At 56.5% G+C, this 22,925-nt stretch overlaps 1 protein-coding gene across 11 annotated transcripts in view; it reads right to left on the reverse strand.

Moving 5' to 3' along the window:
* Positions 1-208: 208 nt before the first annotated feature.
* Positions 209-22,925, reverse strand: part of Rbfox3 (RNA binding fox-1 homolog 3) — a 425,904-nt gene continuing 403,187 nt past the window's right edge. For 5 of the 11 annotated variants that reach the window (XM_029545665.1, XM_029545667.1, XM_029545666.1 and 2 more), the window contains 10 exons: positions 16,157-16,294; positions 14,213-14,266; positions 13,333-13,425; positions 12,028-12,088; positions 7,649-7,702; positions 7,403-7,535; positions 6,813-6,993; positions 5,700-5,767; positions 4,605-4,683; positions 1,862-3,061 (listed from right to left, as the gene is read on the reverse strand). In XM_029545665.1, the coding sequence (XP_029401525.1) occupies positions 3,017-3,061; positions 4,605-4,683; positions 5,700-5,767; positions 6,813-6,993; positions 7,403-7,535; positions 7,649-7,702; positions 12,028-12,088; positions 13,333-13,425; positions 14,213-14,266; positions 16,157-16,294 (906 nt within the window). In that variant the 3' untranslated portion in view covers positions 1,862-3,016. Of the gene's footprint in view, positions 3,062-4,604; positions 4,684-5,699; positions 5,768-6,812; positions 6,994-7,402; positions 7,536-7,648; positions 7,703-12,027; positions 12,089-13,332; positions 13,426-14,212; positions 14,267-16,156; positions 16,295-22,925 lie in introns of all 11 variants that reach the window. The other 6 variants (XM_021211389.2, XM_021211393.2, XM_029545670.1 and 3 more) reach the window with 6 other exon arrangements.

A 22,925-nucleotide genomic window follows, 5' to 3' on the forward strand; every position in this document is an offset into this window, starting at 1 on the left:
TGTCTTAGGCTACGGTGCACCAGGCCAACTTGAATAAGGGGCTCAGAATTACCTCACTTATTTGCTTTATTTATTTGGTGTACAGTCTCCCCATTACCTCCTGGCAGGAAAAAAACCCTGCCTGTCTAAGGGCTGGTCCCCAAATCCCATTCCTTGGGTGCCCCATCACCCCTCCGTGCCGGGAGCTGCTAAATCGGAAAGAGCCTTCCTGGTTTGAAGAAAGAAATCTTTATTAATCTTAATAATAATACTGTTAATTTGAATGGTCACACCGTGGAAGCATACAGAATGGTAAGAAAGGAAGCCTGGGGCTCGGCTGCAGTCCTGGGAGGGGCTGCGGGAAAAGGGTCCGAAACAGCAGAAGGCAAGGGGCTCTGTACAGAGGACAGAGCCGGAGGCAGGCGCGGGGCTATGTACATCAGGAATAGAAAAGGAGGGTTCCGTTTCCATAGCTTCTGTGGCTGATGCTGGATAGAAAGTGAGGTGATTTATTTTGAGGTGTCATGAGACAGTGGTGCCGCGTCGGGAGCCTTGGTTTCTGTTATTTATTTATTTTTTTTTCTTTTTTGCTGTTAACCCTACTCCACCTATCCCTGCCTTGCCCGGGGGCTTCTTGATACCTCTTCCCTGTTCCATCCGCTGGGCCTGCTGCTTTCCGGTGACTCCCGCACTTTACCTGCCCTGGGAGCAAACGGGCCGCAGCCTGGCCGGCCTTCCCTGTGGCAGGGCCAGCCCAGACCTTCCCCATCCCTTGTCTTTCCCATGGGTCCTGCTCTGACTGTGGCCCTCCAGACCCACAGCACCTTGACTCCCAACCTCGAGGTGCGGCCCAGGGCTGGCCCGTCTCAATCCCCGCTCCCCAGCAGAACGGAGCCTACAGAAGGGAGTGGAAAGGAGGGCTGGGTCCTAGCAGACAGCCGGCCTTCGAGCCCACAGAGCCTCCTTCAGGGAGGCTGCCGCGACAAACAACCCTGTGCCCAAGGGCCCACCTGTCCACGTTCACAGCGTGAGGACTGGGTCCTCGCTGGCTGGGCTTTCTTTGTTCTTTGTAGCCGGAAGCTTTCTCACATAGGGGAGCGGAGCATGGGGTGCCCCAGAGTTCTGGAGCCGAGTCAGCCCTTTGCTTTGGGAGCTGGAATCCAGGGCGGCTGGTTGGATAGCTGGCGGCACTGGCAGCAACATTCAATGAGGCTGGAGGCCTGGGATGAGTGATAAGCCGCTGGCCCCTAACTGCTCCAGCCCCTTCAGGGCTCAGCAGGCAATAGCCCAAGTCAGCTGGCCGCTCCTTCTCAGGGGCCTGGTCCACCCTAGGAACCCCCTGTCTGGGGAGCAGGGTGGGAAAGGAAGACTGGATAGATACCGGAGCCCCCCGCCCCACACCCACGGGCCACGTTTCCCCTCCAGGTCTTCCCCAGCGCCTGGCCGCGTCCCCACTACACCGCCAGCCAGGCAAAGCCACTCTCCGGCGCCCCCTGGGGGACGAGCTCCCTCGGTGCGGGTGTACGCCAGACGTGGACTTGGACTTGGTTGGATGCCTCTTGGTTTGGTTGGTATTTGTTGTTGTTGCTGTTGTTGCTTGGATCTTAACATCTTTTTTTGTTTTGTTTTTTGTTTTGTGATTTTTTTTGTTTTTTTGTTTTTGCCCTTCATGGTCCGAGAAGGAGACGGTGGAAGGTTTCACTACAACAGAAACAGAAAGGAGGGCTTGCAGTTTCCGAGGGGCGGCTGCAGCATGCGGGGGGGGGGGGGGACCGAGCTTGTGGTCTGGGGTCCGACCTGAAGCCACACCTCCCCTATAGCTCCCCTGAGGCCACACCCCCTCCAATCCTGCCCATACCCCCACCACAGCTTCTGGAACCACACCACAAGCTAGACCATCTCATAGCGATGGACAGGGCTGAGAGTGGGTAGAGGGCAGGGTATGGTGGAGGAGAGGGGGCTTGATGGGACTTACAGCTTTGGTCACCTTGTGGCCCTGAACCCCCAGAGTGGAGGGATTAACATCCGCTAGTTCTCTAGGCTTTCGGCCTGACTTCAGGGACTCTAGGCAGTGGAGCTAGGTGGGTCCCCACAGGCCACAGAGGCACACACATGCTAACTGAGGCTTAGGGGCTGCAGGGAGACCAGAGGAAGGAAGCTGATACTGTGTCCCAGGCCTGACGACTGGAACTCTGGCCTTTCCTGGAATGGACCTCTGCAAAAGGTATGTTGGGTCTTGGGGATGGGTAGGGTGGCTCTGTAGGTCAAGAACAAATTCCCAGAGCCATCAGCTCCAGGGTGGTCAGGCTCAGGGAGGGGTCTCCAGGTCCACAGGCAATGCAGGGTGACCTTGGGGCAGGGACATTTCCATGTCTGTAAGGAATCCCAGAGCCAGGGTGACCACGGCAGTATTGCACATGGAATAGCGTGCTTGTGACTATTTGGATCATTAGTAAACCTTAATAGAAACGTTAACTTCGGCTGGGTGCAAGTCCAGAGAGGGCCTGCAGCTACTCCTGACAGACTTTGTGAAAGGTGGGTGGAAGCCCCTCCCACTGGGAAGACCCCACTGACTAGGCCTGGAACTCTTCTGTCAGCAGGCAAACCCGGGATGGCCAGACCTGCAGGGGCTGACCGAGGTGGCTCTGAGGGAGGCTTGGCCTGGCACTTCCGGAGCCCCGAGGGCCCGTGGTGCCCTGAGGCATGGGCATGGCCCTGGCAGGGCACCTTGCCGTCCCCCCGGCCTGGCTCCCGCTGTATGCATACTGTACCTGAAGTGGCTCGTACAACAACGTCAAGATAGGAAACCAAGGTTCAGACATACAGGAAAACCAGGGTCAGAGACACACACACCAGCATGGGTGGGGTGGGGAGACCAGCTGGCTGGAGGTAAAAATCTATGGACTTTAGAGTCGCAGAGGGTCAGCTCGCTGGTCGCTGACAGGGAGGGGCGCACTGTCCTCCGGGCGGTTGTGCCTGGTGTTGGGCCTGTAGGGTTTGGTTTGGTGTAGTGTGAATGCTGTGAGGGGGTCTCTTGCTAGTAGGGGGTGAAGCGGCTGTACCCTCCTCGGCAGAGGCTAGCCTGCAACATCAAAGATGAAAAACAGCCAATCAGTACCATCTTTTGGCATTGGGAGGAAAAAATCAAAAAGAAAAAAAAAATAAGGAAAAAGGAAAGAAAGAAAGAAAGAAAAAGAACTAGCTAATTCCCGACTTCTTTCCCCCAACGGTATTTCTGTGGGAAGAATGGGCTTCAGGTTGTCATGGCAACCTGAGGGCCTAGTCCCTCTGTGGTGGTGGTCTTGGGGCTGGGAGGGATGGTCCTCTCTTGCAGACTTTTATCCTGTCTCTGTGCCACTTCTTGGGGCTTCTGTTGAGCCCACCGTGCCCTCTGGTGGAGGGCATCTAAATGTGTGCTCTCTTCATGCCTGTGGGGTAAGTCAGGACAATCCTGACAGGGTTCCTAGGCTAAGGCTCTGGAGTCACTAAAGCCTGAGAGGCACCCTGCTCATCACAGCTCCTGCCCTGCCTCTGAGCCTCCCAGGGCTTCCTAGGTTCACTCTGTGTCCTGCCGGAGAGGTTTCTATGGAGTCTCCCACCCACCCCCCAGCCCCAGGCTTTGCAGGAAACGGGGTGTGTGTGTGTGGGAAATAGCAAATACAGGAGGAAAAAGTTGGAGAAAGCCTCCCAAGCAGTAAAAATGAAATAAACGGGAAACAAGAGGGTCTGGGAGCCAGCGGCAGTGGTCAGCTTGCAGCTGTCTGGAGGCTGCGCTCTGCAGGCAGTCTGGGCCCTCAGGGCCCATGGTCTCTTCCTGTGTGGCTGTGGTGCCCTCCTCGCTAGAGACCCTACAGGCCCGCTCAGGACATCTGGGCCTTTTTAAAAATCAACAAAGACAAAAATTCCAAGGGAGGTAGGAAAAAATAAAAACTCCATGCTGCCTCTCCACCCTCTCTCTCTTTATGCTCCCCCTTCCCCAATGTTTTCATCTTTGATGCTGGATGCCAAGCTAAAAACACACAACATCCCTGGGGGTGTAGGCGGCACAGGAAGTAGGTGTACACTGGACACAGACTGGGGCACAGAGGGGCCGGGCTGTGTTGACGTCTGGGCACACACACATACACACACACACACACACACATACACACACACACACACACACACACACACACACACACCAACCCACCGACTCTCCCACCCTGCTGGGGACCGTATCTTCAGTGTCCCAGGGCAGGCTGGGAAGGGGGTTTGGTGAGAGAGAGTTGCTGCACTTTAGTCCCTGCCAAGTGAGAATGGAACCTCGAGGGGTTAACCTCAGGCACTTCACTAGGAGGAATGGGTTACATCTGCCCAAACTGCCAGGCCTTTGGAGCCCCTGCAGGGAGGAAAGGCCTGATTTCCTTTGCTTTCCTGATACTGGGAATGGAGGAACCTTGACGGGACTGTGGTCATTACGCTTCCCAGAGGTGTGGTCCATGTGGAGGGTTGGACCCTCCCTCTCAATAGTTCTTCCAAAGTCTCCAGAACTAGGCACTGGCTAGAGAGGTCTCAGCCTCTCCCTGCAGCCTCGCCCCACCCATGACAGGACGGATCTCCTCCTCCTTCCTGGTGGCTCTTCTTACCATGGTTCCGATGCTGTAGGTTGCTGTGGGGCCGATGGTGTGATGGTAAGGATCAGCGGCGGCATAGACTCTACCATAACTAGGGAAGAGCGGGGAGGGGGTGCGGGAGAGGAGCCGCTGAGGCAGGCACCAGCTGACCAGCCTTCCCAGACCAGCCTCCTCCCCCATGAGACCCTCTCAGCTGCCTGACCCTCCTTCCGGTTTAGAAGGAAGACTTAGCAGACTGCCCCTGCGTTAGGACGGCAATGTGTTCTGAGTGGTGACACGGAGAGGGGCAAGTTAGCAAGTTAGCAAGTTCTTAGCAAGTTTGTTTGACTCTGCCCCCAGCAAGACCTAGGGTTAAGAGCTGGGTAAAAAGGTTTGAAAGAAGAGAGAGATGGAGGTGGGGACCAGCAATGTTATGACCCAAGAGTTGGCACCCTGTTCCAGGTGACCTTCTCTGCTCACTTAATCTGTGCTGTGACAGGTTCTTAGAGGACAGGCCTGGGTCATGCATGCCTTGTACATTTTACGAGGTAGCACAACCAACTGTAGGAGGGCATGGATTGGAAGGTCCCACCAATACTGGAGGACTCTAACAGCTCCCAGGCCACCAGGGCACATGGACAAGTGTGACAGCTTCCTGTAGGCAGATCTACTATCTGGCCCAAACAGGAACACTCTGAAGCTAAAGGCACTAGGCTCAGCCTCTGTCGAGGACTGGCCCCTGAACAAAGCAAGCCAGCACAGATTTAATCCTGGGCATGCTCACAGCTGGGTGAAGGAAGGTCTGGGTGCTCCCAGATATATAAACTGGGCCTTCTCCAGAGGCCAAATGGAGGCGCCCCGTTGTTTTACTTGTAAGGGGACCTGAGAATTGTCAAACCCCCTCTTGAGAATCAGGTGTTAGCTGCTCCCTGAGCTAGAAGGAAGTAACCAGTCAGGGGTTCACGGGCTCATGGATCTCTGAGCTCAGTCTGGATTGGTTTCCCTTCCAGACCCTGCTCTCGCCAGACACAGGCACCCACAGGTCCTGTGTGGGCTTCCTGTCTGCCTGAGCCCACCCTCCAAAGAGCCCACCACAACCCCCGTGTAGCCTGCCGCTCTTAGTCTTACCTGTCACTGTAGGCGGCGGCGGCAGCGGCGGCTGCTGGCTGAGCATATCTGTAAGCTGCATAGCCTCCCTGCAGGGGAGGTGGGAAGGAGAGATGGCAGATGGATTTAGTGAGGTTCACTGTTGCTGAAGCAGAGGCAGAGAAGCTGGAGAACATAGACCCAGCAGGGCCAGGCTCTCAGGAGGGGCTGCAGACCCCCTCAGGCCTCCTGGGCCTGACCTCGCACTCCCACCTTGGCATGAGGCGGCTTAGGTGATCCTGGCCTGAGAACCTGGACTGTGGGTCTGATTGGGAGGTCTGAGGACCTTGCTATTTAAGATGAGGTAGGGTTGTCCCTCCCCCCTCCCTCCCTCCCTCCCTTCCTTCCTTCCTTTTTCCTTCCTTCCTCACAGCCATTTGTAATTTCAGTGCATACCAGTGGGCAGTGATTGTATCTCTGGCTGCGTGCTGGTCCTGGCACATGCTGAGTGCCCACCGACCCACCCACAGACCAGCCACATCTTGAATGCTGACAGTTATAGGAAACCCACTGGGGACTCTGGACAGTCTGGAATACTGGGAAAGATGAAGGGGCCCTGGAAGGGTCAGATAATGCCTTAGCCTTGGACAGAGGGTCCTTAGCTACAGAGAGCTGCGCAGGGCCCAGTTACACCCAGGGTCGTTCTGTGGGAATTCAGAGCCACAGAAAGTGATGAGCATAGTTTCAAAGGGAGAACGAGGCATACAACCTCACCCAGAGAGAATGGACACCGGGGCCTGCCTCTGGTCTCTCAGGGCCTCCACATCAGGCAAGAGTGTTCTAGGATGTTGCTCTTAGTACTATTTGGAATGGGAGAGGGCCACTTGATGTCCCTCATATAACCCTCTGCCACATGGAACAGGATGCCATACGCTCACTTAAAGGGCTCCTGGGACAGCCATTAGCCATGGACAAGGCAAGGACAGATTACCCAGACTGAGGTGTGCTGGCATCTCTAGAGATGCCATGGGTCTATGTGCACAGGTGCACGAAGCACCGAGTCCAAAGGGCAGGAGGACGGAAGGGCAGACGGACTTCTCATGGACACAGACAGAAGGCTGGACTTGCCCTTCCCCTCCCCAGGGCTACACTTACATAAATCTCAGCACCATAAAATCCATCCTGATACACGACCCTGGAAGCAAACGGACAAGAGAGTGGTGGGAACGCTGGAGAGGTGGGGTAGGCCGGCTCCGGTGTCTGCTGAGGAGGGAGGGGGCACGGTGCCAGCCCCGCCCACGGGACTGGCATTTTAACAAGCGTTTGCTCCAGTGCCCTGTTTGGTATAACAATAGAGTAACACCCTTGCTGGTCAGCTCCTTTCTCTCAGAACCCAGGGGCCCATCAGCCCGCTCCTGCTATCCCCCGCCCCCAGACAGCTGTCCTCTTCAGCAGTAGAGGGCAGGACCCCAGGAAAGGGACCAAAGAGGCCTCCCAGAATGTACTTGCTGGACCCATGGGGCTGACACACGCCCCCATTTAACATTCAGATGCCATGCTGATGGTCCCTCAGAGGCCAGCCAGCCCTGGAGGTGTCCCCCATGCTGGGGAAGTGATGGTGCAGGCAGATGCAGCCCTGGGTTCTGAGGTCCCCACCGGTCCTGCCCCATGGTTCTGGAAGGGCTGTTGAGCCCCCCCTTAACTGCCTCCCATGCCCCCTTCAGCCTCCCCTTCCAGGTACTCACGCTCCGTAAGTTGGAATGGGGGGCGGAGGTGGTGCAGCTCGAAATGTGTTATACACAGCACGGCCCCGGCCCCGCAGGTGCGCACCCCGGTAAGCGACGGCGGTGCCCGTGGTGGGGTAGGGGAAACTGGTCACTGCAAAAAGGGGCACAAGAGAGTGGGAGAGGGGAAGCGAAGAGAGGGCCAAGGCTTACAGCCCCGCTTGCCCCACCCCCCCTCCCACCTGCTCCCGTCCTCCCTGCCATTACCTGCATAGAATTCAGGCCCATAGACTGCTCCTACCACAGGGTTTAGTTTCCAGCCTAGAACACAAAAGAACACAACCTCTGGCTTCCCATACGTATTGTCACCTCTCCTTATGTCTGGGACCTCCAAAGGCCATGGGTAGCTAGGCCTTCAGGGATGCTTTAATGCTTAGTCTCCGCAAAGGGTAGGACCCCATCCAGGGATGGGCGGAGAAGGTGGCCGTTGACCTAGGTCCCTCTCCCTATACACCTGCTACTGGAAGAGTAGCCGGCAACCCCCTTAGGCATCACCGGGATTCTTAGGTTTCCTTGCACTGTGATTTCCCCCACTTTGCTCCTGGGCATCCTTGTTCTGGGGTATCAGAAACTTGGGGTACAATGGAAAGGGGAGATACAACTTGAAAACATCTGTATCCAAAGCTGGGACAAAGGATTCACTGATAGGAGTTCCTCACCTCCTGCCTGAAAGTCTCCCTGCTGCCCTGACGTGCCTGGGACTCCCTTCCCTGAGTGACGGCTCCCACCCTCTGCGCTCTCATTCCAAGTCTTTCTGTAGGGTTGCTGGGGAAGAAGGGAGGAAGGCCACTGGATTGAAGAGGAGAATAGTGACAGGGACAGCAAGATGGCTCAGTGGGTAAAGGAGCTTGCCACTAAACATGGTGACCAGAGTTCAAGTCCCTGGACCTACATGGTGGAAGTTGTTCTCTGATCTCCACACATACTATGATATACTTACACACACACACACACACACACACACACACACCACTAAATAAAACATTAAAAGAATAATAATGGTGGTTGGTAGGTCTCATGTACCATAAATAATGTAACCACTCCTGAGGATCTGTCTCATGCACTAGGGCAGGTGTTACAACCTCCCTGTTTTACACTCAGAGATAGACTGATTGTGTGTGTGTGTGTGTGTGTGTGTGTGTGTGTGTGTGTGTTTGGCTTCTCCCTGGGACTCCAGCTGGGATCTGCAACCCCACCTGTCCCACCGGGATTCGGAAGCAAAGCCCTGGTTCCCTGGGGCCTCCAGAGGCAGAAGCCAGCTGGATTCCAGTGGGCTTCCTACAGGTCAGATGGTAGCTGACTAAGGATTACCTCACTCACCCTCCTCATTCACTTAGGTCTCCTCATGCATGCTGAGGAGGGGCAGAGGGGACTTAAGCCACTGGCCATAGGTGTCAATGGACTGTAGCAGATTGTACATGGAAGTTACACAGGAGGGCAGGTAACAGGTGACATCTACCCTCTACTACCCTTAGTCCACTAGCGTCCCACCTTGTGTCTAAACTGGAATCTTCCACATAGCTAAAGTTAGTTATCAGGGGAGGAATCTGGAGACATCTACTCTAAGATCTCATCTTCCAGGATGGGTCATAACAGAGCAGAACCTTGGTGCTGGTCTGAGTCCCACCTTCCCTAGGGAAGAGGAGAGTCCGGGGCTGCCTCCGGTTTCAGTGGCCCTGGGCACCTTGTCAGTTCTGGCTGTCTGAGAACGTCTCCTTGCCTGCTGGCTCTGCTTCCGTGGACCCCACAGGTTACCAGAGACAGCCTGAGGACCCACCTGGAAGGCTAGTTGTGTCTACTGTCGGTAGGGCCCCTGGTAAAACCTGGTGAGCTTGCTTCTTACCGTGGGGACCCAAGCCCCCTCCCCCCCCAAGGATGAATTTCAGAATACTGAGCATTAAAGCTCTCACGAGCCAATTCCCCTCCGGTCACATCACTGTGAGCCCAGGGCTGTCCCTCTGAAGCTCCGGGATTCTTGCTTGGCAACTGGAGGCAGTGAGGCACGAGTCTCCTACAGCAGGATGGGCTAGCAGAGCTTCCTGCCTCTGTCACCTCCTGATGTCAGCCTACATCAGTACCCCTGAGGAGCCAGACAGGGACAAGGCTGGCCGGGACTGGGCTTATTCTGTGCAAGAACACTCTTCAGTCTGCTGTTCTTCTCAGACAGCGGTGTGACCCAAGTATCTGAGGGAAGAGTGGGGAGGGAGGAGGGGGCTCTAGCTGTGGTGCAGTGCTATGGACCACTCACGTCCCATGGATGCACAGAAGCCGACAGGCCTCTTCCCTGCCACAGCGGGTCTCCTCAGGGTGGCTGACCTTGGAGAGAGACTTTCTAGTGGATGTCATGACTGCCTCTATGACCTTGTCTAGGGTCCCAGAGAGTTGTTTGAGATGCCTGTGGCTCTTGTAGCTGATGGCCACACTGGCTAGACCACTGTGTCTATTCACCCAGGCTATAGAATCACTGAGGCACACTGCACAGGACCAGGTTCAAGTTCTCAGGCCACTAGAACATCCATCTCTTACAGAGGGGCCTTCATCAATTTAGTGGTGGTCATGATGCAATGGCTGACGGGTGCTGCGGGGTCAGGCGCATCCTCCACTCTCATGAGACCGTCCCCTACAGTGACCACTCCTCGGTCACACCACCCACACATCCTGTTCACCTCAAGCCTACCTACCAGGTAGCAGAAGTTAGCGGTGACACTCTAGGGACTTTGGTAAATCCAGGGCACCTTCAAGTTCTCAGAATTTTGAGAACCAAGTCCTTGCAAAAGCAGGGAGAGGAAGCTGTTGGCCCTCAGTTCTAAGCCGGAAGTGGCCAGAGTCCCCATCTGCTAGTTAAGCAGATTTTTCCCTCACAATCTGGAGATATCTGGGAAGAGGGAGCCTCAAGTGAGAAAATGACCTCATCACATTAGCCTGTGGGGCAAGCCTGTGGGCCAGCCTGTGGACCAGCTTGTGGAGCAAGCCTGTGGGCTAAGCCTGTGGAGCAAGCCTGTGGGCCAAGCCTGTGGAGCAAACCTGTGGACCAGCCTGTGGAGCAAGCCTGTGGAGCAGCCTGTGGAGCAAGCCAGTGGGACAAGCCTGTGGTTTGCAAGCCTGTGGGACAAGCCTGTGGGCCAGCCTGTGGAGCACTTTCTTGATTAATGATTGACGTGGAAGGGCCCCGCCCACTGTGAGTGGTAACACCCCAGGCAGGAGGTAGTCCTGGATGGTATGAGCCGCAGGCTGAGTGAGCCAGGTTGAGCCGTCTTCCTCTCTCACCTCTGCTTCAGTTCCTGCCTCGACCTCCCACAGTGACAGACTGTGATCAGCCAAATAAACCCTTTCTTCCTCAGGCTGCTCTTGGTCATAGGCATTTATCACAGCAACAGAAAACCCAGCTAGTACACCGCATCACTTGATCTCTGTCTGACCCACTGCCCTGCCTCGCAGACCCTCGGCCCTAGAGACTCACCCGGCTCTGCATATAACCCATCTCTTGAGGACTGGGGCAGCTGGGGTGTGGTCCATCCTCTCTCCGTGCAGTGGCGGGTCATTGTGTTGTCTACAGATGGTGCAACCCTCCCACTACAGAAATTGCTCCTGGGTAGGCTCTAAGAGCTAGACATGGTCCCCGTACACAGCCACTACCCTCGGGGAAGACTTGCTCTTCCCTGGCAGAGCAGACCCTCGCTACAGTCTCTCTAGAAGTCACCATGGAGACAGCTATCAGCATTGGCAGACTCAAGCTGCCAGTAGCCAGCAGGTGTGGTACTCATAACCGTATAGTCCACTCATGGTGTGGGCCCGCTGGGAGCTTCATGGTGTAGCTGATCCTTTCAAGGCTGAAAGGACATCTCCTTCTCATTATCAGCGTTTCACTTAACACTGACACCCGTGACCCCAGCCCCGAGTGACCCCAGCCCCGAGATGCCCTTACAGATGGCAATTGTTATTACCCAGCCCTAAGCAGTGCTGGGTTGGATCCAGGGTCTCAAGTAGCCAAGGCTAGCCTTAAACCACAATCCTCTCTCTCTATTTTACAAGTGCTGGGCTTATAGGTGTGTACCCCACCTCCCCAGTTTAAGTGATGCTGGGGGCTGGAGTCCGGGGCTCTGTGCGCACCAGGCAGAGACTCAGCCAACTGAGCCCAATTTCCAAATATTTCTGTTTTGGGATGAGATGAGTGGGATTCAGAGGGATCTGGAAGTTTGACCGAGGCCCCCGGCCCCTCCTTGCCTGTCCCCTGTATGGGAACGAGGACAGCACACCAGACCACAGAGCCCTCTCCCCGCGACTCTAGTCTCCCAGGAACCCTCCACCGCACACGTTCCCTGTCTTTATGGCCGCTGAGAGCTGTGGACATTTGGAAAAGCTCAGGGGCTCTGACTGGAGACGCCAGATATTATGTGGGTGGTGAGGGTGACCCCAGGTGCCCGTCTCAGCTGGCCACTCTGCTCTGACAGGACGGAACTGGGAAAGCTGGGATACCGGGCAGGGACAACAGCTGAGCACCCAGGAAGGCTGGCCTTTTGCTGCCTCAGCTTCCCCAGGCTTCTATCCCCGCCCCTAAAGCATGCTGGGAAAGCTTGGGTTCTCACCATTGGCATATGGGTTCCCAGGCTTCTTATTGGTCATGACCCGGGCTGTGGCATTATTGACCTGTCCAGAGATAGAGAGGAAGGGTGAGCACATGGGTCTCATAGTAGGCCCTCAGCCACCCTGGCTTTACCCTTGGGGTGTGGCCTCTGGGAAGGAAAGCCACGGAGGCTCCTAAGCTGTTCCTAGCTGGGCCCAGGACCCTCGCCCATGCTTTCCAGGAAGCAGTTCCATTCAGGAGAGCCCAACACTGCCGGGAAGCTGAGGCCCTCTGAGATAGCCCCAGGCTGGCTAGCAGGCCCGATTCCAGGATATTCTCCTTCAGGCTAAGACCCTTTCATATGTGTGCCAGATGGCTACTCCCACCACCATGAACAAGCATCCCTTTTCCCAGGGCAGGGACTCTGACCTTTCTCTATAGCATGGAATTTAAGGGTGGGGGCCATTGGGAACAAGGTGCACGAGGAAAGCATGAGAAAGATAGACCCGGGGACGGGTCCTGTTTTCCTGTTTTCCAGACACGTAAGGCCTGTTCAGGTTGCCTGGGGGGAGGGGACAATGACACAGAGGACAGAGGTGGCCCATATGGACGTGAGGGAGGTGGGAGTGGACCAGGCAGTGCCTGAGGAAGAGGTCCGGACCACATGCCTCGTCTATGCTGTGTGAGCCCCGAGGCCTGGGCAGTGGGCGGGGTCAGGGATCTCAGAACCCCTCAGCTCCCGAGGTTCTAGGCCCCCTCTTTAATTGCTATCCCTTCTGCTTCAGGCATGCCTGGGGAGCCCAGTTCTGGACCCCAAAGCCACACTGGGGAATCAACAAGGAGGAAACGGGTAGAAGTGGGTTATCTGGGTGACCCTCTCAGCTCCCTGCTCATTGCTAGCTTCACTTCTGTCTCGAGATTCCACAAGGCTGCAGCTGAGGCCGCCCGAGGGGAGGACCCTCTTTGTCAGGGACAGGTAGAGCTGCCTATAGCCCCGGAGACCACTTGGCCTCATATGTTTTCTGGGGCCCCTTGTGTGTGTGGATAGGGATGGGACTCTTCCACGGGGGTGGGGGTGGGGGAGAAGGCGGTCAGAGGAGACCTCGGAGGGAGCCTCAAGCCGCAACGGGTCAGGGCGACAGGTGCTAGGCTCAGCCAAAAGATGAAGGTGAGAGGCTGCTCTCCGGGGCAGCCCCTGCTCCAGTTAGAGGCCTCTGTCAGGCTCTTTGTAGAGTGGGCAGCAGCCACAGGCTGGTGGGGGGCCCAGGGATGGGGCATGCTGTTCAGGGCCTCCCTGCCCTGCTACGCCGCACACTTATCTTAGCACCTCAATTTTCCGTCCCTCTACGATCGTCCCATTCAGCTTCTCCCGGGCTCGGTCAGCATCTGAGCTAGTTTCAAAAGTTACAAACCCAAAACCCTGCGAGCAGAGGAGGACAGACAGACAGAAGACAGGATGAGAAGAGGGTAGGAGAGGTGGGGGAGGGGCGGGAGAGAGAAGGGGGCAAGTCAGGTGAGTGGAGGACAGCCCCCAGTGTCAGAAGTCTGTCTTGGTGCCAGCACTAGGAGATTGTACTAGGGGGGCAGGGGTGGCCCCAGGCAAGGGCAGTTGGTAGCCCAGCCTGAGACCAGCCAGCACTCACCATGTGGGACACCGGGAAGACAGGCCAAAGAGATGCTAACCTGGCCAGGGGCCATGCCTGCTACCGTAACCCCACTTTGGGGTGAGAGACTGAAGCTGGGCTCCATGGGGGAACAGTCCTCCCCAACTTGGCTCCGGGAGCCCAGGGTGTGTGTGTGTGTCTTCCTGGAGAGGGGAGCACAGCTTATCTTTGCTGGGTGCCCTCCCGGTCTACAGATTCTGCAGCTCCTCCCACAAGCCTCCTGGCTCTAAGGATGGTTGGGTGGGTTTGGGGACCCAGACCCGGGGCTGGGGCTGGGGGGCTCTGGGATGCAAGCAGGAGGTCCTGGCAGCTCAAAAGAAGAGAAGCAGCCTGGCAGCAACAACAGACAGCTGGGGGCGGGGGCAGAAGAGCAGGGAGTACAAGCACCCGTGTGGCTCAGGGGTCCTCGGGCGGGCGGGCGGGCGAGCGAGCGAGCGAGCGGGCGCGAAGCTCTCCAGGAAGGAAACGCACATTTCACAGGTTAGCCTGGCGGGACCTACAGCCGGCGCGCTGTAATGGTGGCGGCCTCTGTGCGGCACCCACCTTGGAGCCCCGCTCGTTAAAAATGATCTCCACGTCTAAAATTTTCCCGAATTGCTGCAGAGACAGAGAGAGGATGGGGTGGAAGACAGGAGAAAGGGGTTATGACAGCGTAGCCTTACCCATTCACTCCCTAGATGCCACCAGGCTCAGGTAAAGAGGACCCAAGGGACGCGCCCCCCCCTCCCCACCCCGTCTTCCTCTGGAGGCTTTTGTCTTTCTTAAGGAGCATGCGTCATAGCACCGGGATCCCCTTGGACCTTGGCCTTGGCCTTGGGATAGAATGCCCAAGGTATTAATCTGCCCTCAATCTGCCCTCTGCCAGGCCTTTTCCAGAATAAGCTTGTGGAGAGGGGAGGTTCATGAGCTGGGGCCGGGGAAATGGCAGTAGAGATGACAGATCTGGAGCCTCGATTGAGAGGGACCTTCAGGCAGGCCCCTCTGAGATGGGGAGGAGGGTGGAAGCTGGCAAGCAGAAGATGTTCCAGTGAAGGACCCAAGACCAGGGATAGGACTAGGTGGGCGGGACGGGGGCGCGGGAGGGGGATGGAGCCTGACATGCTGGCTCCTGGGACCCAGTACTGTTTGCACCCTTGTTGTGGAAAAGGCTTGTGTGTTGGCTCCCTGGCTTCCCACTAGCACAGGATGCTCTGCCAGTCAGAATACATTGTTCTGGCTCTGGTCAGTCCCTTCCAGCCCTCCAGCTGGCCTGTAGTCTCCATGATTATTCTTGTCTCCCTCAGTGGTCTGCGAGACCATGAACCTGTAACCCATATCTCCAAACAATACCAGCAAGGCCCTTAGCCGGCAGCATCCTGGGCCAGTAACTGATGAGGGCTCCTCTCACCTTACACATTCCTGAGACAGGACTGGCTATAGGGCCCTTGTCTGCAGGTTCTGAGAAGAAGGGAGCCCTTTACCTCGTTCTAGAACCCAGACACGTGACACTTGGGCTCTGTTAGGACTCTTCGAGTTAAGAGCAGGGTGAGATCTAAGTCAGTGATTACCTATAGTGTCAGCCACAAGGTGAGCGCCCAGACCTGTGGTTACCACAGTGTCAGCCGCTTAACTTAAGACACCCAGGCTCAGAGTCCTCTGAATCAAGAGGGCATGATAACCTCATCACCTGAGGGTTCACTGACCCAGTGAAACCCACCCCAAGATTGGGAGCACAATTCTAGGGTCACACGGGGCTACTCAGAGGCACCCTACATATCCCAGCCGTGTGAGAAAGACTGAGCAGAGGGTGGAGACTTCCTCAGCGTCTGGGTTGCCCGTTGTGTGGTAGAGGGAGCCAGCCGGTGCTAGGCAGAACATGGGGAGTTGAGGCAAGGATAGAGACAGAGCAGAGGCAGGCTACATGGTTCTCTGTAGCCAGAGCAGGGGCTCAGGGAGCTGTACCATATTCCCCCATCCCCAGCCTTCTTCTCCATGGCAGCCCCACCTCCCATGGACACCAGAACTTGAGTTGGTGCTCAGGTCTGAAGCAGGACTCCAGAGTAGCCTGTAGTGGGGTTGCCCTGACTGGGGCCCAGTTGTGCAAAATCTAGGGCAGCGCCCAGAGCACCTGGGAAAGGGACCACTGGCTGCTTGGTTCCAGTCGATTGTATTTGCAAGGTCCCCCTCCCCTGGGGAGCCAGGACATCAGCCTGGAAGAGGGGAGTCTTGTCAGACAGACACACAGGTGAGGCTGAGGCTGGGCTGTCCCTCCAGGTAGACTGTGGGAGCCCAGGGGTACTCGTGGCTTCTTGGGGACAGGCATCAGGGGACCAGTACGCAGGTTTCTGTCAGGGGACCAGGTGATCACTTGAATCTTAAGAGGCAGACTTTCACAAACCCCTACTCTCAGCTCGGGTATCCACTTTGTGCTCTCCTAAGGAATCACGGCTGGAGGTCCCCCGGGGAGACTCTCCGCCATGCTGGGGTGGGTGGGGTGCGCACACTCACCCCGAACATTTGCCGCAGGTCGGGGTCCCTGAACCGGAAGGGGATGTTGGAGACATGTAGTCGTTTGGGCTGCTGCTTCTCCGTGGGGTCGGAAGGGTGGAGCTGCTGGCTGTCTGTCTGTGCTGCTTCATCTGCCTGCTGTGGAAAGAACACTAGCCGTAAGGTAGTCCTGCCGAACGTGGGCTCGCCCACTCCCTATAGACTGTGTGGGCCCGTTCATCCCCTCCACCCTAGCTTTTCTCACCACGGGCCAGCGACCCCCAATGGAAGCTGGGTACACAATTCTCAAGGTTCCTATGGCAACCCAAGACCCCACCCTCGAGCCTTTACTGTCCTTCTCTCTCACCAGGCCAGGTCAAGTCGTCCTTGGCCAGGTCTGCTATAAGCTCCCTCAGCAGAAACTTCTCTACAGAGTTCCACCCTCAGTGGCCTCTTAGCCCCAAGCCACTGTTGCTCTCCAAGAAGTCCTGGGGTCCGGTGCCTCCTGGCGTCAGAATGGGGTTGGTTTCATGACTGGCTCCCTGGTTACCGCTGTCTGCAAGGTGCTGCTACCTCAGGCCATGGCCTCCCAAGGCTTCCTTTTGCTCTGGCCAGTCTTGTCACTCAGGACCCCCAGGGGGTTGCTCTATTTATTAGGGTGAGTCTCACCTCTTCTGTCCTCATTGAGACTGGCTAATTGTCCTCACTGGCTGGCAGGCAGCTTGAAAGGACTCAGATCGAGCCCACCACCCTGGTTCGAGGACTGGGGGCCCAGAGGCAGCATGAGTAAACACTCAGCCTGTGTAAATGTCCTCAGTGAGGTTTGCCTTCAGCATGGCTCACCCTCAGTGGCATTCCCAGCAGCAAAGGCAGACTGACCAGCACGTCCTCTGCACTGGCCGGTCCTGACCAGACCAGACCTGCCCAGGCCTGAGGGCTTCGTGTTCACAGCCAGTTCATACACCACCAGTCTATCCTCCACTCATCCCTAAAGTCTTAGCGTCCATGACAGATGCTCCGAGGTGGCACACACAGGGGTCGGATGCCCTACCTCCCACCCTGGGGTTCCTTCTCTCTGTTGTTCCAGTTCTTTCAGAGGCAACACCAGGCCAAGAAGGCATCCTCTAGTGGCTGTCTTCCAATCCCAATGCCCCACAGCCCCTCAGGTATTGGGGAGCAGCTCCCAAATACACCTATGGATCTTTGAGTCTTCCTGGGGGTAGAGGTGGAGGCATTGCTGAGTGGCACAGAGGTCAGTGTCGGTGGTTGTGGCCTAAGGAACAGAGGTAGCTGCTGGGCCATTGATGGGAGAGACACAGAGGTCCCTTCCCATGGGCTTCCAGGAAACACTGGTGTTCTCAGGCTATTTCAGTAGATGCTATTCCAGGAGTGATGATGGGTATGGGTGCCCTGGAGGCAGGATAGTCAGGAAGGCTGTGCCCGAGGCTAATGTGCCTGGGTCTGTGCAGTGGCTGAAAAAGATGGAGCCCAAATGGACAGTCTCTCCCAGACCACACCATGGCTAAGTAGCAAGGGGTAGCGGCTTCCTGGCCTTCCCTGACTCCCTTGAGTCCCTTACATTCTAGTGTTCAGCCATGAGGACTCTGATCTGGCTTCTGGCATAAAGTACCATAGTGACCAGAACAGAAGGCCCGGATGACGGTTCCCAGAGACCAGGTGGTGGCAGCAGTGGGGCTGGGAGACAGGCAGAGCTGCAGAGTTTATGTCCAAATGTTCTCTAGAGGCAACTCTGCTGAGAGGTTAATGCATGGCACAGCTGTGGACACGGGACTCCTTTTCTCTCTCCCACTCATGTGGACAGCGCCATGATCTGTGTTAGCAGATCAGCTACCCGTGTCTGAACAGTTTTGGTAAATACATGTCTTCTGAGCCCCCTGTGTCGAGCTTGTAGGTATGACCTGGCCTCCCTAAGTGCTCCTGAGAGGCAGTGGATGGCCAGAAGCCTCAGGCTTGTTAAGCCGTTATTTAATAACACCACCCAGGTGCCCTCTGAGGGTAGCTGGGCTTGGGCGGGAAGACATAGGTAGTAGAAACACCCGCAGTGGGCAGGAGTGGTCTGTTTTGCACCAGGCTCACCCCTGTGGGGGAACACAGGGCAGCCGACTGTCTTTGCAGGAGCTGACTGGCTCTCCAAGGGTGCACCGGGGCACCTGGAGGGGCTCTGTCTTACAGCAGCTCCTCCGCTGTCCTCTTTGCTCTCAGTATTATTTCAGAAAGCGAATGTCAGCTAGACTCCGGAAGGGATGGCTGTGCCCTGGACAAAGGCAGAACATCCCAAGCAGCCTCTGATTATTGAGGCCCATAGCAGGTGTAGGTCCCTCCTTCCCTGTGGGAATCCACATAGCCAGGCAGCTGCAGGTGTCTCTACTAATTAAGTCATCTTCATCTTGGATTGGAGGAATGCAGCCTGGTTGGTGGCCTGCAATGTTGGCTTCTGACCAGCAGAGGGAACCAACGAGCACCGTCAGGTGGCCACTCTAGCTCAGGGATTCCTAAGAAAGCTGTCCAGAGAGGGGGCCCGCAAGACCCCGTACTCCCGAAGCTGGGGTGTCGGAGCTTCTTCGTTTCCCCCACACTGCTCAGCAGTGTAAACGGGTTCGGAACCTATAAAATTGTAAGATGTGCTGAGAAACCCCTTAGCGTAATTGCATATCTCTGGCCCCGAGCCGGGCAACTTCTTTCTGCCATTTACCACAGTGGTGCTGGTGGCCTGGCTGACCCTTCCATCTGAGAAGAGGATCTGTGCCCCGCCCCCACTCAGGTCTTTGCTTGCAGTCTTCAGATGTAGAGAAGAAACAGCCACCAGGACCCCTGGCATCTCCCAGGACGTTTGTGGTTTTTAGTGTCTCTCCTGTATCATGGCCTGGTCATAGCAGACCCTTCCCTTTCCCACCTCTACACATTCAGGGCCAGGTGCCAGCACCTGGGGGCTAAGGCAGCGTTGAGAATTCTGAGTCCCTTTGCCTGGGCCCGCCAAGTTCCGCACCGAGGAGGGTAAGTCACCTGGGTAGGATAGACAGAGGCATTCTAAGTGGACCGTGGGCAGCAGAAGACCCCGGGCTACCCCATTACCAGTCCAGAGGAAAGCTTGGCTGATGTGGTATCTAAACTGGCTGTTGGATTTCATTCTCTCTGTTCCTCCGCTCCCTTGAGTATGGAGTGAAGCCATTCCGGTGGACAGCCAGGGCTTGTGGGAAGGGGCTCTCGGCCTGTGGCCCCGAGGGTTTTTTTTCTTTGAGTGTCTGTCTTTCAGAACCTCAAGCTCTGTGCTTCCCCTGAATGTTGGTGACATACCACGCCTCTGCCGACTGGCCAGACAGCAGCTGACTAACTGCGTTGACCTGTTCCCCCATAAGCTGGTGAGCTATCGTACTGAGGAGTGACCGTAGCTGGGTTCAAGGGCCAATACCTTCACTTTCTCTCTTTTACCTTCTCATGCCTGCTTTGCACTACCTTTGGACAGCCAAGGAGCCAGGAACCCAAGGCTTTAGTTAGCAATGGAAGAAAGAGCCCACTTTACGCCCCTCCGCCTGGCCACACCTCCTGCCTGCCCCTCCACGGCACTTTCCAAGTGTGCAAACGTTGGGGGATATTTGAACATGTTGTGGACACCACGATTATGAAATGGAAAAACCTTGTGGTGGTGTGTCTGAGCACTCCCGCACAACTTAATTCCAAGAGCTCAATAAAGTCAACCCTAGGCCAAGAGGGGGGACAAGCCGCCAGTCGACAGGGCAGGGTATTGAGTTGAAGGTATTTAAGATGGTGTAGAGAAGGAGGGCTTTTTCCTTCTGGGACATCAGTGAAGTAGGAAGGTTGCCTGGTTGCTTGCTCTGCCTCTCGACCTAGGGTTGACTTTATTGAGCTCTTGGGTTAAAGGTGTATGCTAGGACGGAGCCACACCATGACAAGGTTTTTCTAGTTCGCAATCTTGGGGTTCACAATACGTTCAGATATCCTGCAACAACGCACTAGTCTCTCTCAGAGCTTCCTTCTGTGTAAGGACTGGTGTGAGCCCGCTGGGCTTCCAGTGTTGGCACCCACGTGACCCTGAGTGAAGGAATGAGTGCCCGAGGGTGTGTCTCCTCTCTGTATGCTGCAGCGCTTTCTAGCCCTATTGGTGATGGCACGCGACACCCTGCACTGCCTTCAGCGGGTGGCCCCGGACGGTAAGAGATGTGGGACTCTGAACCCATGCAGGGGAACTGCCGGCTCTCCAGACCTCCTGCCAGGATCACAGATGGGGTGGCTCTTTCAGAAGGGACCTCCAGATTGTGGGATACAGAGGAGGTCCCCTGTGTGACAATGAGGAGTGGTCCCAGGAATGACCAGGGCTGAAAGTCACTGAGATTGGCTAAGGGACAAACTGCTGAAATCAGCCTAAGGACCATTCCGAGGACCCTGGTGGTCAAGGCTTCTGGAGGTGACAGATGGTTGGTGGACTGGGTCCCTCAGGGTCGGACATCTCTCTACTGCTCCTCTTTAGGCATTGTGTCTGGGCGGTGGGCTGTCAGAAGAGTCCTGAGCCGGGGATGGTCCTACGTGGGGAAGCCTGCTGGATGCTGCAGGCTCAGACCACAGAGAGACCCTGTCCCCAAATAAATAAAACCCTTCTGAGCTGAGGTCCAGAAATATGTCTCGAAAGGAATAGGGGACAAGAGGATGCCAGGCTGCTATGCCAACTCCTGGGCCACCTGCTCCCTCCCGTGTGTCAGCCTCAGGTCAAGGACAACACAGACCTCCTGTCTTGGGCAGGATCAGCCTTTTAGAGCTGACGTAGTGGCTGCTATCAGTGAGGTATGAGCATGGATCGGGGCTGCTCATCAGCAGGAGGAAATTTCTCCGGAGAGGGGCCCTTGTGGTATCTGTGCACACGGGATGGTGGGGAGGAGAGCAGGAAGATACCGGGGCACTTGGTGGCCATTTCCTGGGAAATCAAGGAAGATTCTGAGCCAGGTGGGAGAAGCTGGTCTAGACTAGAGCTCTAAACACAATTACCTGTTATCCTGGTACCCCTCAATCCTAGTCTCAGGCTACTTAGGGAAAGGCCCAGAGACGGCTAGAGTGAGTGGAAAGAATTCTCTGAATGTCCACAACGACAGGCTGGGGACACCCGACCTGACTGACAGGTGCTCTGAGAGGCAGCTCCTCCTGGGGCCGAGCAGCTCCTGGAGTCTTAGACCCGGGCACACCTGCCCTCCACGGAGCTTCGTCCAAGGTGGAAAGCTTGCCCAGGTGCTCCCACGTCAGAGGTCAGGCGCAGCCCTCGGTGTCCCTAATGCTCTCTCTCCTGTGTTCTAGCACCTTCTACCTCCCTGGGTTAGACTGCCACATCTGCCCTCGTGGTGAGATAGACATGTCTAGAAAATCTGATACCATGACCCAAACTCTCCAGTCAGACAGCAGGACGGTCTGGGCTGTGTGCTCCTCAGGGCTCTGACATTCTCTGACATAGCCATGTCCCTCGGGAGGCATTTGGGCACCAAGCCTCAAAACTCAGCTTGCTCCAGGGTGCTCCAGTCCTCTCCCCTGCCCTCAGCTTCCTGACATCTCTGCCAAAGGACAGGGCTGGTCGCAGCCTCTCGGCACCGCAGAACGGCCTCGGTACCTGGTACTCAGCCTGTGCTATGCAGGGCCGAGAACTTGACTCGGAGACTGGTAATTGTGTCTGTCTGGAATTGTGTCTGTCTGGTAGCCCCACGGGGCCAGAGGCTTCAGTGCTGGTTTCTGCTGTTCAGTTATAAAGCTACCTGTCCCCTCTGTATGTCATCTGCGATAGTGATTTGCTCTTGAGCAGGCGAAGAAGTCCCGTGGCTCACGAGAGAACTCCCTGTCACCATTTGTTCACAGAGGTTTGGTCCCATGAGGCTTGTCTGCTAAAGTCTATCAGAGAAGCCCTGGGCACATAGCTATGGCTTATGTAGGGTCCATCTGGGGTCACCTCTGGGATCACCTCTGTCTGTCCCGAGCATGTAGAGGCTATGGCCTTGGTGATTTAGAGCCAGACCTCCAATCGTGTAGTCCAGAGGTTGGCCATTTCAGTCTGTGTCCCACAACTGGAACACGTGACTAGAAGATGGGGGTCAGAAGTCCTGCACTGGAGTTGGGGTTCTGCTGGCTTCTCAGCACATCGTGCTTGTGAAGGGAGGACGAACATCGGTTGGACATGGGATAATGTCAGATGCAGGCCAGGTACAAGTGGGCAGACTCTCCACAGGGGTTTCAGGGGATGGTGGGTGATGCCCTGCCCATGCAGAGGACAGAATCCGGGTCTACACAGCATCTGTGGAGCCAGGCTTGATGTGGAGGCAAAGCAAAGGGAGCACAGCTGGAGGGCCCCTGGGGAGACGCCAGGGTGGTGCCACTCTGCCTGGGGAGAGCAGAGCGAGCTGGCCTCCTGCCCAGGCCCTGCCAGCCAGCAGCCGGCTGTTGGGATGGAGCCAGCAGGGATGGGTGGATGAACCCAAAGCCCCAGAGCAATGGAGGGAAAGGAAAGGTGCACAGGGAATGTGATGGGGAGAGCCAGAGGAGAGGTCCAAGCAACTGTGGCCTGGGAGGGGGCTGCAGGACGGAGCCCTGGAGGGGGGTGTGCAGGACGGAGCCCTGGAGGGGGGCTGCAGGAGGGAGCCCTGGAAGGGGGTGTGCAGGACGGAGTCCTGGAGGGGGGCTGCAGGAGGGAGCCCTGGAGGGGGGTGTGCAGGATGGAGCCCTGGAGGGGGGCTGCAGGAGGGAGCCCTGGAGGGGGGTGTGCAGGAGGGAGCCCTGGAGG

This window comes from Mus pahari, chromosome 14, assembly GCF_900095145.1.
Source record: "Mus pahari chromosome 14, PAHARI_EIJ_v1.1, whole genome shotgun sequence".
Taxonomy (NCBI): Eukaryota; Metazoa; Chordata; class Mammalia; order Rodentia; family Muridae; genus Mus; species Mus pahari.